The sequence below is a fragment of the Pelophylax lessonae genome (assembly GCF_965119305.1).
Source record: "Pelophylax lessonae genome assembly, chromosome: 2".
NCBI classification, from domain to species: Eukaryota; Metazoa; Chordata; class Amphibia; order Anura; family Ranidae; genus Pelophylax; species Pelophylax lessonae.
The window spans coordinates 292976852-292992688 of record NC_138769.1 but is presented as its reverse complement, the minus strand read 5'-3'; the positions used below and the strand labels follow the sequence as shown (position 1 = coordinate 292992688).

General features: G+C 41.5%; 1 protein-coding gene across 1 annotated transcript; it reads left to right on the top strand.

Moving 5' to 3' along the window:
* Positions 1-4479: 4479 nt before the first annotated feature.
* LOC309547696 (gastricsin-like) lies at positions 4480-13193 on the top strand (the record flags this gene model as incomplete). The annotated part of the gene is made up of 9 exons (XM_082247624.1): positions 4480-4548; positions 7581-7716; positions 8881-8998; positions 11009-11127; positions 11308-11507; positions 11600-11722; positions 12264-12411; positions 12843-12941; positions 13038-13193. The coding sequence occupies exons 1-9, from the start codon at positions 4493-4495 to the stop codon at positions 13191-13193; spliced, it is 1155 nt and encodes a 384-aa protein (XP_082103750.1). The 5' UTR covers positions 4480-4492.
* Positions 13194-15837: the final 2644 nt, after the last annotated feature.

Sequence of the window (15837 nt, the reverse complement as noted above, 5' to 3'; positions counted from 1 at the left end):
GAGGGAAGAACCCGCCGCCGCCAGGTAAGTGCATTAAATTGAAGGGAGCATGCACGCTGGTCTCTGCATTGATTGGGGGACAATGCTGTGGGCACTCTGCATTTATTGGGGTACAATGCTGTGGGCACTCTGCAATCATTGGGGTACAATGCTGTGGGCACTCTGCAATCATTGGGGTACAATGCTGTGGGCACTCTGCATTTATTGGGGTACAATGCTGTGGGCACTCTGCATTTATTGGGGTACAATGCTGTGGCACTCTGCAATCATTGGGGTACAATGCTGTGGGCACTCTGCATTTATTGGGGTACAATGCTGTGGGCACTCTGCAATCATTGGGGTACAATGCTGTGGCACTCTGCAATCATTGGGGTACAATTCTGTGGCACTCTGCAATCATTGGGGTACAATTCTGTGGGCGCTCTGCAATCATTGGGGTACAATTCTGTGGCACTCTGCAATCATTGGGGTACAATTCTGTGGCACTCTGCAATCATTGGGGTACAATGCTGTGGGCACTCTGCAATCATTGGGGTACAATTCTGTGGCACTCTGCAGTCATTGGGGTACAATGCTGTGGGCACTCTGCAATCATTGGGGTACAATGCTGTGTCACTCTGCATTTATTGGGGTACAATGCTGTGTCACTCTGCAATCATTGGGGTACAATTCTGTGGCACTCTGCAATCATTGGGGTACAATGCTGTGGGCACTCTGCAATCATTGGGGTACAATGCTGTGGGCACTCTGCAATCATTGGGGTACAATGCTGTGGCACTCTGCAATCATTGGGGTACAATTCTGTGGCACTCTGCAATCATTGGGGTACAATGCTGTGGGCACTCTGCAATCATTGGGGTACAATTCTGTGGCACTCTGCAATCATTGGGGTACAATGCTGTGGGCACTCTGCAATCATTGGGGTACAATTCTGTGGCACTCTGCAATCATTGGGGTACAATGCTGTGGGCACTCTGCAATCATTGGGGTACAATTCTGTGGCACTCTGCAATCATTGGGGTACAATTCTGTGGCACTCTGCAATCATTGCATTGCATTGCATTGAAGGGGGCACAGCACAGTGTTTATTGCATTGAAGGGGGCACAGCACAGTGTTTATTGCATTGAAGGGGGCACAGCACAGTGTTCATTGCATTGAAGGGGGCACAGCACAGTGTTTATTGCATTGAAGGGGGCACAGCACAGTGTTCATTGCATTGTGGGGGCACAGTACAGTGTTCATTGCATTGAAGGGGGCACAGCACAGTGTTCATTGCATTGAAGGGGGCACAGCACAGTGTTTATTGCATTGAAGGGGGCACAGCACAGTGTTCTTTGCATTGAAGGGGGCACAGCACAGTGTTCATTGCATTGAAGGGGGCACAGCACAGTGTTTATTGCATTGAAGGGGGCACAGCACAGTGTTTATTGCATTGAAGGGGGCACAGTACAGTGTTCATTGCATTGAAGGGGGCACAGCACAGTGTTCATTGCATTGAAGGGGACACAGCACAGTGTTTATTGCATTGAAGGGGGCACAGCACAGTGTTCATTGCATTGAAGGGGGCACAGCACAGTGTTCATTGCATTGAAGGGGGCACAGCACAGTGTTTATTGCATTGAAGGGGGCACAGCACAGTGTTTATTGCATTGAAGGGGGCACAGCACAGTGTTCATTGCATTGAAGGGGGCACAGCTTCAAAGTCACGCAATTATTTTACTGCATTTTTTGGCACGAAGCAATACCTATTACATTTTTCTTTTTGCGCCCCCCCAAAAAATTTGAGCACCAGCCGCCACTGGACTCAGGTATGTATTTTGGGAAGGTTCAGGGGGTGGCTACATGTAGAAAGTTCATTCTATGCAGTAAGGTAAAAAACCTTCTGCCTTTACAACCACTTTAGATAAAACCTGAGTCCAACAAACATACATACATACGACATTTGTCACAGTCATTCAAAAAATTAAACTCATCCCCCAAATTTGCTTTTAGTTTTACCTTAACGCAAAACTTCATAAAATACCTAGCAACCAGGCAGCAAGAAATTGACATCTTAACAACCTTTACATATCAGGAGTCCCCCAAATCTAATCAGCACCCCCCCTAAAATGAAGATTCCTCCATTCACATCAGAAGCTCGCTTGTGTATATCAGAAGTCCCCAAATTCACATCAGGAACCCCCCCCCCCCTTCAAATCAGGAGCCGTCTGTCCATACCAAAGTTTCCTTATTCACACTGGGAGCTCCCAAGTTTACATCAGAGTTCCCTCGCTCATATCAGAACTCCCCCAGGCCACATCAGAAGTCCCTCTGTTCACATGAGAGTCTCCAGTTCACATCAGGAGTCACCATTAGAGTCCTCTGCTTACATTACGTGTACAGTGCTGCAGCAGGGCAGAGAGTGTGAACCAGGATGGAGAGCAGGTCTGGAGGCAGACTCCAGATAGGTTCTTTCTGCAACTGAAGTTCTATCATTCTGAGAATCATGAGGCAAGTGATTCATTGGTTGCTCAGACACCAGAGGCTGGGTTGCTGCCAGTTTCTAGCAGCTAACAGCATTGGGGAAGGTGGGCTGTGCTGGAGACTTCAGGTGAGATGCATAGAGCACAAGCGGCCCTTTAAAACACATAATGTGTGCAGTCAGTGAGTGCACAGTGGGCTCCATCCTACCTTGGGGCCCATGTGTCCGACACTGCACACATTGAGGATACGCCACTGATACTTTGGTTCTTGCCGGGTTTGTAGGTGCTGAGATGTTAGAAAAAGATACCTGAGATTGCCCGATCTTTTGGAAGTGAGCTAAAATGTCTTCTCTTCTGGTATCTTTCTAACAGCATAGGGAATATAAATTCTAACTTCACCCAAAAGTCAGTTTTGGCTAAGTAAAATTACATTTAGAGTTAAATGTGTTTATATAAAAAAAATATGGTGCATAAAAATCTGACACTGTTCTTTGGATTCCGGTCTGAGGAAACAAAATTATAAAAAAATTGTAAAAGTGTACCAAGATAAAGATTCAGTACATGTTAACATCTGTGATTATTTCACAACTCAAAAGCTTTTTCTTTATAGTGAAAGCTTCCTCTTTAGGAAACCTTCCATGAGAGAAATACAGGGGTTGCCATGCTGATCTTTTTCTAAAAATCCTAGTTGCCATGCTATAATTAACCTCTTTACTTTTTGAGCCATAGATCTGTAACAAACATATAGCAAATAACTCAGACATGCATAATGATTTGCATATTTGTTCTAGATCTGTAACTCCAAATTAGTTAAACTGTTTATTTCTGTTTATGTCCCTATTGGTGATCATTTTCCTCACTGTAATGAAGGCACCACAGGAAGTCCCTGATGGAGAACTTCTGCTCACTTCAGGTTCCACTAGGCACATAGGAAGTGAGAGGAAGTCTCCCCAAAGCCAAAGTAAACAGCAATAAAAAATTGTTGGGCTCTAGCCACCCCCCTCTCCCTCTAGTGCATTCTTAAGAGCATTAAAGGGCCCCGGGCAATGCAGTGTACTGGGCCCCTGCCTACACAATCATCCACGAGAATGAAATTGCAAATTATCGTTAAGGCGATATTTATTGGTACAGCAGTGCCAGGCTAATGACAGCTTCCAATTTCAGCAAGTGGGTCCGGTGAACACACACATCGACAGGAGTCAGACTCGACTGTCCTGTGTGTTCCTGTGAAGGCTCCCCCTCCACGGCCTAAGTGGCCTGACAGCAGTGCAGGGCCAACAGGTGCTTGCCACCTGCTAAGTTCGTGGCAGAATGCACACAGGAATCAGGACTAATGCTTGGCTGAGGCTGGGTTGCTTGGCAGGTGGGGCCCCCTGGGCAAGAGGGGCCCCCGGGCAACTGTCAAGCATGCCCATTTGGTAAGGTGACCCTGTCTCCCTCCAATACTATGAACAACAGCTTTGGTTAGAGTCCACTGTGGGTACGGCCATTGCCAATTTTTTTCTAAATCTGCTGGCTGCCTGGCTGTTTCTGGCTGTTACTATATTCCGATATAGTGGTTTCCCTAGTTGACTGACCCAGAACAAGAATGAAGTCATAAAGTCAGTCTCTTGATATGCCCTGCATGCTCAGAATCAGTACCTCAGAAATGATTGAAATCTATGGAGCTGAATGTCATTCATCAAAAGTATAGTTCAGCTATGGCAACTGCCATATTTTTCTCAGCAAAAGTCTCCTTTAAAACAAACAATATCTGGGTTTATAAAGACGAATTAGGAAATTCAAAGTCAACAGTGATTGCCAATATGATTTCAAAGGATGCAAAATTTCAGAATGTACTTTGTTAATATTTGCTTATACTAGATCTTAGATTTTAAGAATAGGCAATAATTGACAAAGTTCCTAATGACATTGACATTATGATAACACATTCTGTAGATAAGATAAGCTCGCTCTCTCTGGGTATATAAGCAGGGAACCTACCTACATCTCCACAGTCTCCACATACAGGTGGAAACCAGTACTCAAAATGAAGTTCCTAATTCTTGCTTTGGTCTGCCTTCAACTCTCAGAGGGGATTGTTAAGTAAGTATATTCATATTTCATCATTTATAGCTCAAAGTGTGTTGGAATATTTGACACTAAGAATCTCTGTTTAATTAGCCAGTGAACTAGATTACCAAACTACAAACAAAGGGTAGCTTTAAACTGGTAGGTTAGTCATTTAAGATTTCCCAGTTTTAGAAACTAACAGCTCGTATATTTTGACCCTAAGTTTCCAGTTGTTTTCATTTGCAAAACAAGTAAATTAAAGTATTATTTCAGCATAATAATGGAATATATTAGTGGCTATTAAGATGGTTGTAAAGGTAAACTATGTTTTACGTTAATGCATTCTCTGCATTAAGGTAAAAGCCTTTTTAATGTCAGCTCCCCCTAGCGCCCTATTATCTGAGCCTGATCTCGATCCAGTACTGTGAACATCTGCAGCAGCATTGCTCTTTTCTCCCCTGTCCTATTGTAGGTTCGGCAGCAGCAGGAGCCATTTGGGTCCTTCTGTTATAATGCAAATCCTGTGGAGAGAGAGAAGGGGTGGGGCTGAGCTGCACTGTGTGTGTGTCAATAGACGCACACAATATGGCTTGGGAACAAGTCTGCACAAGCCACTCCATAGTAAGCGGCTTGCTATGGGGGCACTAGGAGAAGAGGAGGAGCCAAGACCACTGGTGCGGGGCCCCAGAAGAGGAGGATTGGTGCTGCTCTGTGCAAAACCATTGCACAGTGCAAGTAAGTAACATATGTTTGTTATTTTTAAAAAAAAAATGAAACCTTTAGAATCATTTCAAATCTACCAGCTTAGGCTTTTTTAGCAATCCATAAACTAAACATGCAACTGCATGTGCAAATTAATAAATAGTTAAATATTTCATTCGTAAGAACCTTTACTATGTATTGAAGCCAAAACATTATGTCAGTGTCATGGTAAGAGTAATGATTTCAATCAGTGTTCTGCTATGTGAACAGTGAAAAACTGATTCAGAAAAGGAATCAGTAGCATAAAAGGGCCACATTTTAATAACTCCCTGTATTCTATCATAATACTGTTTTGATGTCAAACAGCTGGTCTTTGCACCACCACTCTTACATGCTGTTACATGCTGTACAAGATGGTAACTATGAAATATTACAATTTTCCAGATTTTTTGAAGTTTTCATGTTAGTGGTGCGGTAGTGAATGTTCCTCGTGACTGTAAGCCTACCAGGTTCTTGGACTTTGCCAGGCATTCTGGGCAGGGCCTACTGTGCCCATGCACTAGGTATACCTTTGCCCAAGACGTGCTCACCAATGCCAGGCAGCAACTAAGGTCATGTGAACAGTCTAACATTAAGACAGTCTAACATTAATGGAGAAGTACAGCCAAAGCTTGTTTGGCTGTACTTTCCCTGTGGAACACAGGAGTGCAGTTTGTTCTGCACTCCTGTGACCCGTTTTTAGCAGACAACAGGCTGAAGCCTGCTGTTAGCTGATGTCACAGAGCCAAACTAGGCTTGGGAAAGACCACGACCATATGATCCGGATCGGCCAAAATGATGGACTGGCACCCAGCTCAGCCTCTCAGCGAGCCGCTTTGAGCCTGAACCGGCGGCTCCCACCCCCTCCACAGCTCAGGATTTGTGTGAGTGCAGGGGGGCCAGAGCGGAAAGCCAGAGACTGACAGTCACCAGCTCTCTGCTCAGGGAACTCTGAGAACTGAGCAATCGGCGGTGTTTAATAGCTCGGTTCTCGGGTCTTAGAGCCGGCGGGGGGGGGGGGGGGGGTTCAGATGCAACATGATGCTGCATCCACCTAGGTTAGTATGATTCCCCAAATAAACCTTTTTCCATACCTCTCTTTTAAGGCAGTTATATATGTTGAATTTGGGGGGAGAAACCGCACCACTCTACCAGCCATTGTACCTCTGTTACCTCATTCCCAGTAATGGAATGACATTTTGCCAGACACATAGCATGGCCTGCCCTGAAAAAAGCCAGCAGAGATAGCATTAACCCTTCCCTACCCTGGGCAAACTAGCTAGCTCATTATAATTATACATTCTCCTTTAGGCCTAGACACATTATATACATTATGCACAATTTGCATGCATACACATAGTTTACAAGAACCACATAGGGCAGCACGGTGGCTAAGTGGTTAGCACTTCTGCTTGGAAACACTGGGATCATTGGTTTGAACCCCAACGACAGCACTACGTCCCTAGAGTTTACATGTTCTTCCTGTGCTTGCGTTGGTTTCCTCTGGGTACTCTGGGTTGTTCCCACACTCCAAAGACATGCTAGTAGGTTAACTGGCTCCTGTCTAATTTGGCCCTAGTATATGTGAGAATGTGAGTTAGGGACTTTAGATTGTAAGATCCATGAGGGCAGGGACTGATGTAAATGTAAAAAATATATGTAAAGCACTGCATGGAACGATGGTTCTATATAAGCACCTGTAATAATAATTTAATCATAATAAATTAATATACAGTGTTCCATAGGAACACATAGGATCTAACAAATTCCTTTTGGACAGATCATATGCATTAGGCATTTGCCCTCCTTTCACACTGTAATGCTAAAATGCTTATGCGGCTTGCTAATTAACATTTTGGACACATATTTGAATTCATCTTTCCTGGGACATTAAAAAAGGTTTATGTTGAAATCCAAACCTATATTCTTTTGACTTTATAATGACAACATTTTTAGGAATAGTTTGGTCATCCTTATTACAGAGGTTACAGAATGCCACCGGCGCATCTGTGGCTTGCATTGCCATTGTCTACAATGACAAAGAATATTAGCTATGTGATAAAAAATATTCCCAATCCTGAAATGTGTTGTGGTAAGACTTGAAACGTATCTAGCTTGTAATTGTTTGCGGAAAATAATGGGAACGCTGGGTGACTTCAAAATCCTACTGTGTAGGTCCCCATCAGACCCCTGATTGTGTGAGATTTATTAACCCCACTGAGATTTTATATTAATGTAATATTTGATATTTTAAGTTTGTGCTTATTCAGTACATTTTGCTATCAGCTTTTGCCTTTTATAAAGTCTGCTATTTGTTTCTGCAGAGTCCCCCTGAAGAAGTTTAAGTCCATGAGGCAAGTAATGAAGGATCATGGTATCAAAGCCCCAGTGGTTGATCCAGCTACAAAGTATTACAACAATTTTGCCGTTGGTTTTGAGCCTCTGGCAAACTACATGGATGTAGGTATCCTTGGACACTTATAACACCATATCACTGTTGTCATGCATTGTGAATTGCCTGGTTGCAATATTCTGTTATGTATTGCTTTTTAAAATGTTTTAAGCAAACCCTTATGGCCCACTAGAAATTTGTATTGTTTAATCTTCAAAGGGAATTGATATTGCTGAGAGCTATTTACTATGATAGTGATCCAATGCACCTTGCCTCAAATGTGTGTTGCAGCCCAGTGCAACTGCTGTGTTGCTATGTGCAGCCAGAAATGGTACATGCACCTTTTTTTTTTTTTTTTTCGTGCATTAGGCAGTCCATTGAAGTAAATGAGCTTCCTAATGCAAAACAGGTTAACAGACTTGATTGGTGTGATTGGGCCCATGATAGAACTCCAGACAAAACTTTTTTAACATTTTTTGGATGCATTTGTTTGTTTCCGGTTGCTTTCTCTGTTCCTTTTATTGTGATATATCCCCACTTCCTGTTCCATTGTTAGTTGTCACCATAACAGAGAGCAAGGAGAGATGCAGAATCCGACAGTTGTCAATAGAACAGGAGATGAGGGAAAATCCCTCAAAAGGGTCACCCATGAAATGACTGCTCTCAAAGATGAGATTTCCTTAAACATTTTATTGTGTCATCAAGAGAGAAAAGTTGATATATACCTCCAGAAGGGGTATAGCCTACAGTCTTAGGATCTAACGCTTCCATATTCTAACAAAAACAAAAAAAGTTGTAGTTGTAGTAGTAATCATGAAAGAATTGTATGATTCCTCACAGTAATTCTTTGCATGGGTTGATGCCTACTTCTTTTTGCCATAGGCATAGGAATAGTATGTTCTTTCCTTGGTTACTTTTGACTGGTAAAATATTGCCCCATATAGCCTGACATGCTATAGAGTGGTTATTCCCTTCACATCCTTGGTAATTAAATAGCCAATCCTTCAATCTTTTGATAAGATTTTAAATATCATAGAATATACTTTAGTGTTTTGATTTTGTAATGCCAACAGAAAACATGCATGGACTTTCTTTCTTTCTCCGTACAATTAGGAAAAATGACATAGGTATGGTTCTATGCATTTGTCCTAGCATAGGGTGCATATGCTGTATCACTAAACCTAGCTTAAAAAACATAGAAGTTTGAGTAATTGATTTTTTTTTCTCTGTAGATGTCTTACTATGGTGAGATCAGCATTGGAACTCCTCCTCAGAACTTCCTCGTTCTGTTTGACACTGGGTCCTCCAACCTGTGGGTAGCCTCAACTTACTGTCAAAGCCAGGCCTGCAGTAAGTAAAAGACATAGTGCACTGCTTTTATATGACCTTATTAATTAGCAAATGTATTGTTTATGACATCTATTTTTCTAGGTAAAAAACTGAATTTAGTTCAGAAACTTACAATTTGCAAAAACCTGGACAGACCATTGCTTTCTATTAAAGCTAATATTACTAATACACCCCTAAGTACATACTGTATATGTGGTAGATACTATGAATAACAGAGAATAGGCACTTTGGTAAGCAAGACAATTTTACTGACTGGAAATATTGGAATTATAAGATGGAATTGAATAAAGATATTGTGATCCTTTAAATTGCTAGAAAAATGTTGCTGCCGTTGATTGAATTTTCTAGCACTCCGGATTTAAAGATTTTAATTGAGACTGTTGAGTGGTTCAATCAAAAAGGCTACTTGTTAGACCAGTAGAGCTTTAATAATCTGATTTATATTTATGCAATTAGAGATTAGTTCTTTAATAAACCATGAAGTGTATCTAAACCCAAGAATACAAATTCATAGTATGGCAGTCCAACAGTACTTGGATGAGGTGGCTGCATTAGCTTTCTTTTTTCACAAAATTTTCCTTTATTTTATCCTGGTAATCCTGCCATTAAGTCACTTCAAGTTCTAGGGATACAACCATGCTGAGTAGAGTTTTCACCTTAGGGGAGGGAGTGCTTTAAGACTCCTTTCTTCTCCATAACAGGGTTTTGTAGTACATAGAGATAGCAGATAAAAGTGCTAAATAACAACCGCTCAGAGACAGGGAGCACAGGAAGTTATCAGCTCACAATGAATTGGCTCAGTCAGGGAAGGTAAAGAAAGCTGGATGCTTAAATTCAACCTTTTATAAAGGAAAGAAAACTGTACATATTTTACAAAACTGAAAGTAATATAATGTTTGCAATTTGTGCAGTAATGTAAATGCAAATATATACCCTTGTATTTCTATAGGTAGGGTAGTTGTATTATTTATAGAATTTCCCCATGGCATTTAGTGCTGAAGATGCAAACGTCTCAATATCACAGATTTAGATATTATTATTATTATTATTATTATTATATCTGTCACTTTTTCAATTGCCATACTGAATAAACCCATAAAAAAGCTCCCGGTTAGCAGAACACAATAGCGCTGTAGGAGAAATTCCCCAGTCAACACTGACTGTGTTTGAGGGGGAATCAAGCAATTTTCTTTCCTTCCACCCATGTTGGAAGGAAAGAAAATTGCATAATGTATGGCCTGCCATAAGTGCCATACACACAGGTCAAGTATCGGGTGGCATTGGCTGGTCCAATAGAAACCGGCTGACATTTGACCCCTGTGTACGGCGTTTGGCTGGCTTCTGACGAAGGGGCATAACCAAAAAAAGATCTGTTGATCGGCACTGACCGGTGTGTGTTCTGGAGGGGGGAAGGGTTGTCAACCTGTCAGAACACAAAAGCACAGTGGGGGGAGATTGCTGTATTAACATTGGTTAGTACAGTGGCTTCCCCCAAGCTCTTTCATTTTTTTTTTTTGCTCGTTCAGCCCACAGGTTTGAATGAAAAAAAAAACAATAGTGTGTACTATGCTTTATTCACACTGCGCAACTAGGCAGGGGACACACTTTTATCCATGTTTAATGAATCAACAACATCACCTCTGTCTGATGAGCAGGTAGCTGGCCCATAAATTAACACCCAAGACTAAAAATGTAGTGTATTGCAGAATACCATACCTTACCAGTATTATTCCCTTTATTTTCACCTGGTTATACTTAGGTGTAAATCTAGCTCAACAAAGAGGAGCAAATGAGATGAGAGTATTTTTAGGGTTTACACACTTTAATTAAAAATTGCAAATTCTTTAGCAGGTTAAACAGTAAATGTGTGTGTTTTAATGGAGTATGTAGCTATTTGCCTGGTTAATAGAATGGCTTATAGAAATAACTGATCTGTTAGTATTTTTATTTTAATCCTCAAAATACTGTTTGCATGATTATCATATTTAATACATATTTTTTTCCCTCTAGCCAATCATCCTCTGTTTAACCCTAGCCAGTCTTCCAGCTATACCTCAAACCAGCAGCAGTTCTCTCTGCAGTATGGCACTGGTAGCCTGACTGGAATCCTTGGATATGACACTGTGCAGGTATGTGTATATTGAAAAAATAATTTAGATAATATAGACATTTAAGCTAACTGGTTTAATCCAGAACATAATGGAAAATGTAAGTTTCTTTCTTGACAAGATAACCCACAAATCCACAAAAATAACAAACTTTTACTGCAAGTGATGCTAATGCTAAAACCTCTTTCTAACTGTATACAGATCCAGAATATAGCTATTTCCCAGCAAGAATTTGGCTTGAGTGTGACTGAGCCTGGAACCAACTTTGTCTATGCTCAGTTTGATGGTATTTTGGGTCTGGCTTACCCATCTATTGCTGAGGGCGGAGCTACCACTGTGATGCAAAACATGATTCAACAGAATCTCATCAACCAGCCTCTCTTTGGATTCTACCTTAGCGGGTACGTTTATTTTTTTTAAATATTGGTTTATATTATTCCGTTTCCTACACGATTTTTGTTATTTGACATAATTTTGCATTTGTGCTTTACAGTCAAGAGAGCACACAGAATGGTGGGGAAGTTGCTTTTGGTGGCGTTGACCAAAACTACTACTCTGGACAAATTTATTGGACTCCCGTGACTTCTGAAACATACTGGCAAATTGGAATCCAGGGGTATTTAAAATTCATATGTTCACAAAATTAACATAAATGATCAAATCAAGCTGTCATATCCATAGTAAATGTAAATTCTCAAATTGTTAAGCCAACTTAAAAGAACACACCTACGTAATTTAGAAGCATTGGTCGTTGTGACAAAATAGGAATGCTGTACTTTGCAAAAAAGTTTTAGGAAACACTTATGTTTCATATATATATATATATATATGGGTAACAACATGATAAGAACATGATAACATGATAAGATTGGCACAGAAGTTACCTATATAAAATTTTCAATTAATTTGGAATCTTTTTATTATTGATGGGTAAAGTAATTTGGAAAAGAAGTCTTTGATAGAGAAAATGGAATGATCTTGCTCCTAATAGAAATTCTGTTATAGAGAAAAACATTGTTTTAGTCATTACCTGGTGATGGATTTAAAAATGAGCAGTATTAAATCTTTAGGTATTATTATTAAAAGCTCTGCTTTAGGAATGTGGTTATGGTTGACATAGGTGATGATTATATAAAAACACATATACATAATTTCAGATTCTCGGTTAATGGACAAGCTACTGGATGGTGTAGCCAAGGATGTCAGGGTATTGTGGATACTGGCACTTCTCTGTTGACTGCTCCTCAATCAGTCTTCTCCTCCCTCATGCAGTCCATTGGTGCTCAACAAGATCAGAATGGACAGGTAAGATAAAAGAGACAATAAAGAGACGTCCATTGACACATTATTCCAAGATCCTAGCTTTTGTATATTTAAATATTTCATTTTTTTTTTTTTTTATTGCCTGACCCCTAGCATTAACTTTTTTTAAATACCTAATATGTCTAAAAACCTAAAAATGCCTATATGTACATGCTTAGTTGTAAAACCAAATGATTCTATGACTAAGGAAGTATAGTGTGCAATCCATCAGGATTTCTGTATGACCAGCATATATTGTATTATCCTATTTTAATAAAGACCAGTTAGGGATTTTTGTGTACAGATTACTTCATGCTTTGGAGTATTAGAACAGCAAAAGCTTGTTCCTTGCCTTATCGTGTGACTGCAAGTCAGGATCTACTGCTAGGATGGCTTGTTTCCATAAATAAAATTATTGTTTTTTTTTATCACAGTATGCCGTCAGCTGTAGCAACATCCAGAGTCTTCCCACCATCAGTTTTACCATAAGTGGAGTTTCTTTCCCACTTCCACCCTCTGCCTATGTACTTCAGGTACATCATTTATTAGTAATAGCATACTGTATAATGCTGCACTAAAATTCCATCATATAATATTGCTTAAAAATATATATTTTTTTTATCCTTTAGCAAAACAGTGGCTACTGTACCATTGGCATCATGCCTACTTACCTGCCTTCCCAGAATGGACAGCCTCTCTGGATCCTGGGTGATGTCTTCCTCCGGGAATACTATTCCGTCTATGATCTGGGCAACAACCAAGTTGGTTTTGCTACTGCTGCATAGACAAACTGCCCTTACTACCTACATAATGTCTAATTTACGCAATGCTTCCATTTACATTGAACTACAAATACCTATCTTCCATGTTCATTAGTTCAAAAAAGTAAATCCTGAAAGTCCAATGCTTTGCAGCTGATAATAAAATAAAAGAAATTATGTATTCAATAAAATGTGTCTGATTGTCTGTTTGCCCTGAGAGTACATAGCATCCTCAACTACAGTATAAGCATGTGCATAACAAGGGGGCAGCAAACGTATGTGTTTTTAGGTCAGATAAGATAAATAGCTGGCTTTCATTCATTTATGCAGGGCTTTTTTCTCAGAAAATAGGTGCAGGAACTCACCCTTCCCGGCCAACTTCCCGCCCAAACCACGCCCACAACCCTGCCCTCAGCCACGCCTTCCTCTGAGGTGAAAATTACACAGTTGCAGAATAGTGGGTGTAATCGAAGCTCAAAACTGTGTATTGCTGAAGGCGCAAGGTTCAGAAAAGTGAAACACACAGAGTACAGGACTCAGGAGTGTGTATTGTGCAGTGCTGAGGAGTGCATATCATATAAGGTGCAGTAGCCATAAACATGCACAGTACACAACATTAAAAAGTACAGTATGTAGCATACAGCATAGCATAGAGACTATGATCAGGAGCATGTAATGTACACTGTACATACATAATCTAAGGCGTATAATACACACTCCTAACCACTACCCCTGTATACTGTGCTATACATTATGTAATTGTGACCCCTGTTCTCTTTATACATTTTCTCTTTTACATACTTCTGACCACTGCACTCTGCCAGTTGTACTAAACCTTACATACTCCTGACTGCTCAAGTCTGTATGCTGTGAGGTATTTTGCATGCTCCTGACTGCTGTAATCCCCATGCAAAGATTGGTTGGATTATTCAACATATAGCCCTGTGTACAGAGTGCAGTGGCCAGGAATATGTAACAGAGTGTAATGTGCAGTCAAGCATACTGTATGCAGGGGTCAGGAGTGTGTAACATAAAACCCATTGTACAGAGTGAAGAATTCAAGAGTATTGTCCAGGGCCCATTAACATAACATATGACTGTAAGAGGTATGTAATGTATAGCACAGCATACAGTTATAACTAGGTAATGTAAAAGGTATTTTTCTAAATCATCACTGTTGCACGCTGCTATACATGACACACTCTTGGTTACTGAACTCTGTATACTTTGCTGCAGCAAAGTTTGCTTGTCCTCCCCAAGCAAAAACCCCACTTTCCTCAAGTATCCCCACCCCTCAAAGTATCCATCAATTACTCGCCTCTGCAAACCTCTTTGCTTTCCTCTCAATCCATTCACAGTTCAACGCTGCACTTTTTCTACAGTTCACCTTAGTACCAGGGGTATTCACCACATCTCACCTTTGTACCCCATTATCTCACCTCTGCACCCCTCCTTCCACAGGTTACACCCCCCAGTCCACAACTCACCTCTGCACCCCCAACTACAGCTTATCCTCACAGCTTTCACCTCTGTTCTTTCCGCATACCCCCTTCCCTGCTATTACCCCTCCACAAGTCCCCCCTTTTCCAACTCTCCCCTTTGCACAAATCCCACCTCTACAGCTCTTTTACAACCCCCCCAAAGCTCTCACCTTTTCACCAATCCCCCCTCTCCCCAGCTCTTACCTTTTCACAGATCCCCCCTCCCCCAGCTCTCACCTTTTCACAGATCCTCCCCTCCCCCCACCTCTCTTCTTTTCACAGATTCCCCTTCCCCCAGCTCTCACCTTTTCATAGATCCCCCCCCAGCTCTCAACTTTTCATAGTTCCTTCCCTCCCCCAGCTCTCATCTTTTCACAGATTCCCCCTCTCCCCAGCTCTCACCTTTTCACAGACCTCCCCCTACCCCCAGCTCTCACCTCTTCACAGATTCCACCCTCCCCCCAGCTCTCACCTTTTCACAGATCCTCCCCCTCCAACCAGCTCTCACCTTTTCACAGATCCTCCCTCCCCCACACAAAAAGCTCTCTCACCTATTCACAGATTGTCCCCTCCCCCATAGTTCTCTTTCACCTCTTGCAGAATGCAGCCATCATGGCTTTGTTAGCTGTGCCCGGGCTTTTTTTTTTTCATCCCAGTGACGTTCCTTCAGCTCTGCCTATCAGGAATGCAGCATGGAGCAAGGGAGGAGTTTCACAGCACTTCACTCGGCTCTGTGCTACACACAGTTGTAACAGACAGGAGATGGAGAAAGAAGCTGCCTTCCCAAGCCCCATATTTACAAAAACTGTGTGTAGCACGGAGCAAAGTGAAGTGCTGTGAAACTCCCCCTCTGCTCCGTGCTGCCATTGCTAATAGAGCTGCAGGAACGTCCCTGTCGAGACCCGGAAAACATAGCACACAGAAAGTGGTGGAGGAAGTGAGTCCTCCACCAGCTTCTGTGTTGTGTGACAAGCGGGAGAGGACAGGGCTGCCAGAGGTGGCGGAACTCTGTTTCGGCACGTTCCAGCAGAAAAAAAGCCCTGAATTTTGCAATGGGAACGGGAGAAGCTGCAGGATCATAAAGCAACTTGACTTGAATATTTATGAAAAAATATTTATGAAAAAACTGCAGTAAGTCCTCTCCCTCCATTCACAGTTCAACGCTGCACTTTTTCTACAGTTCACCT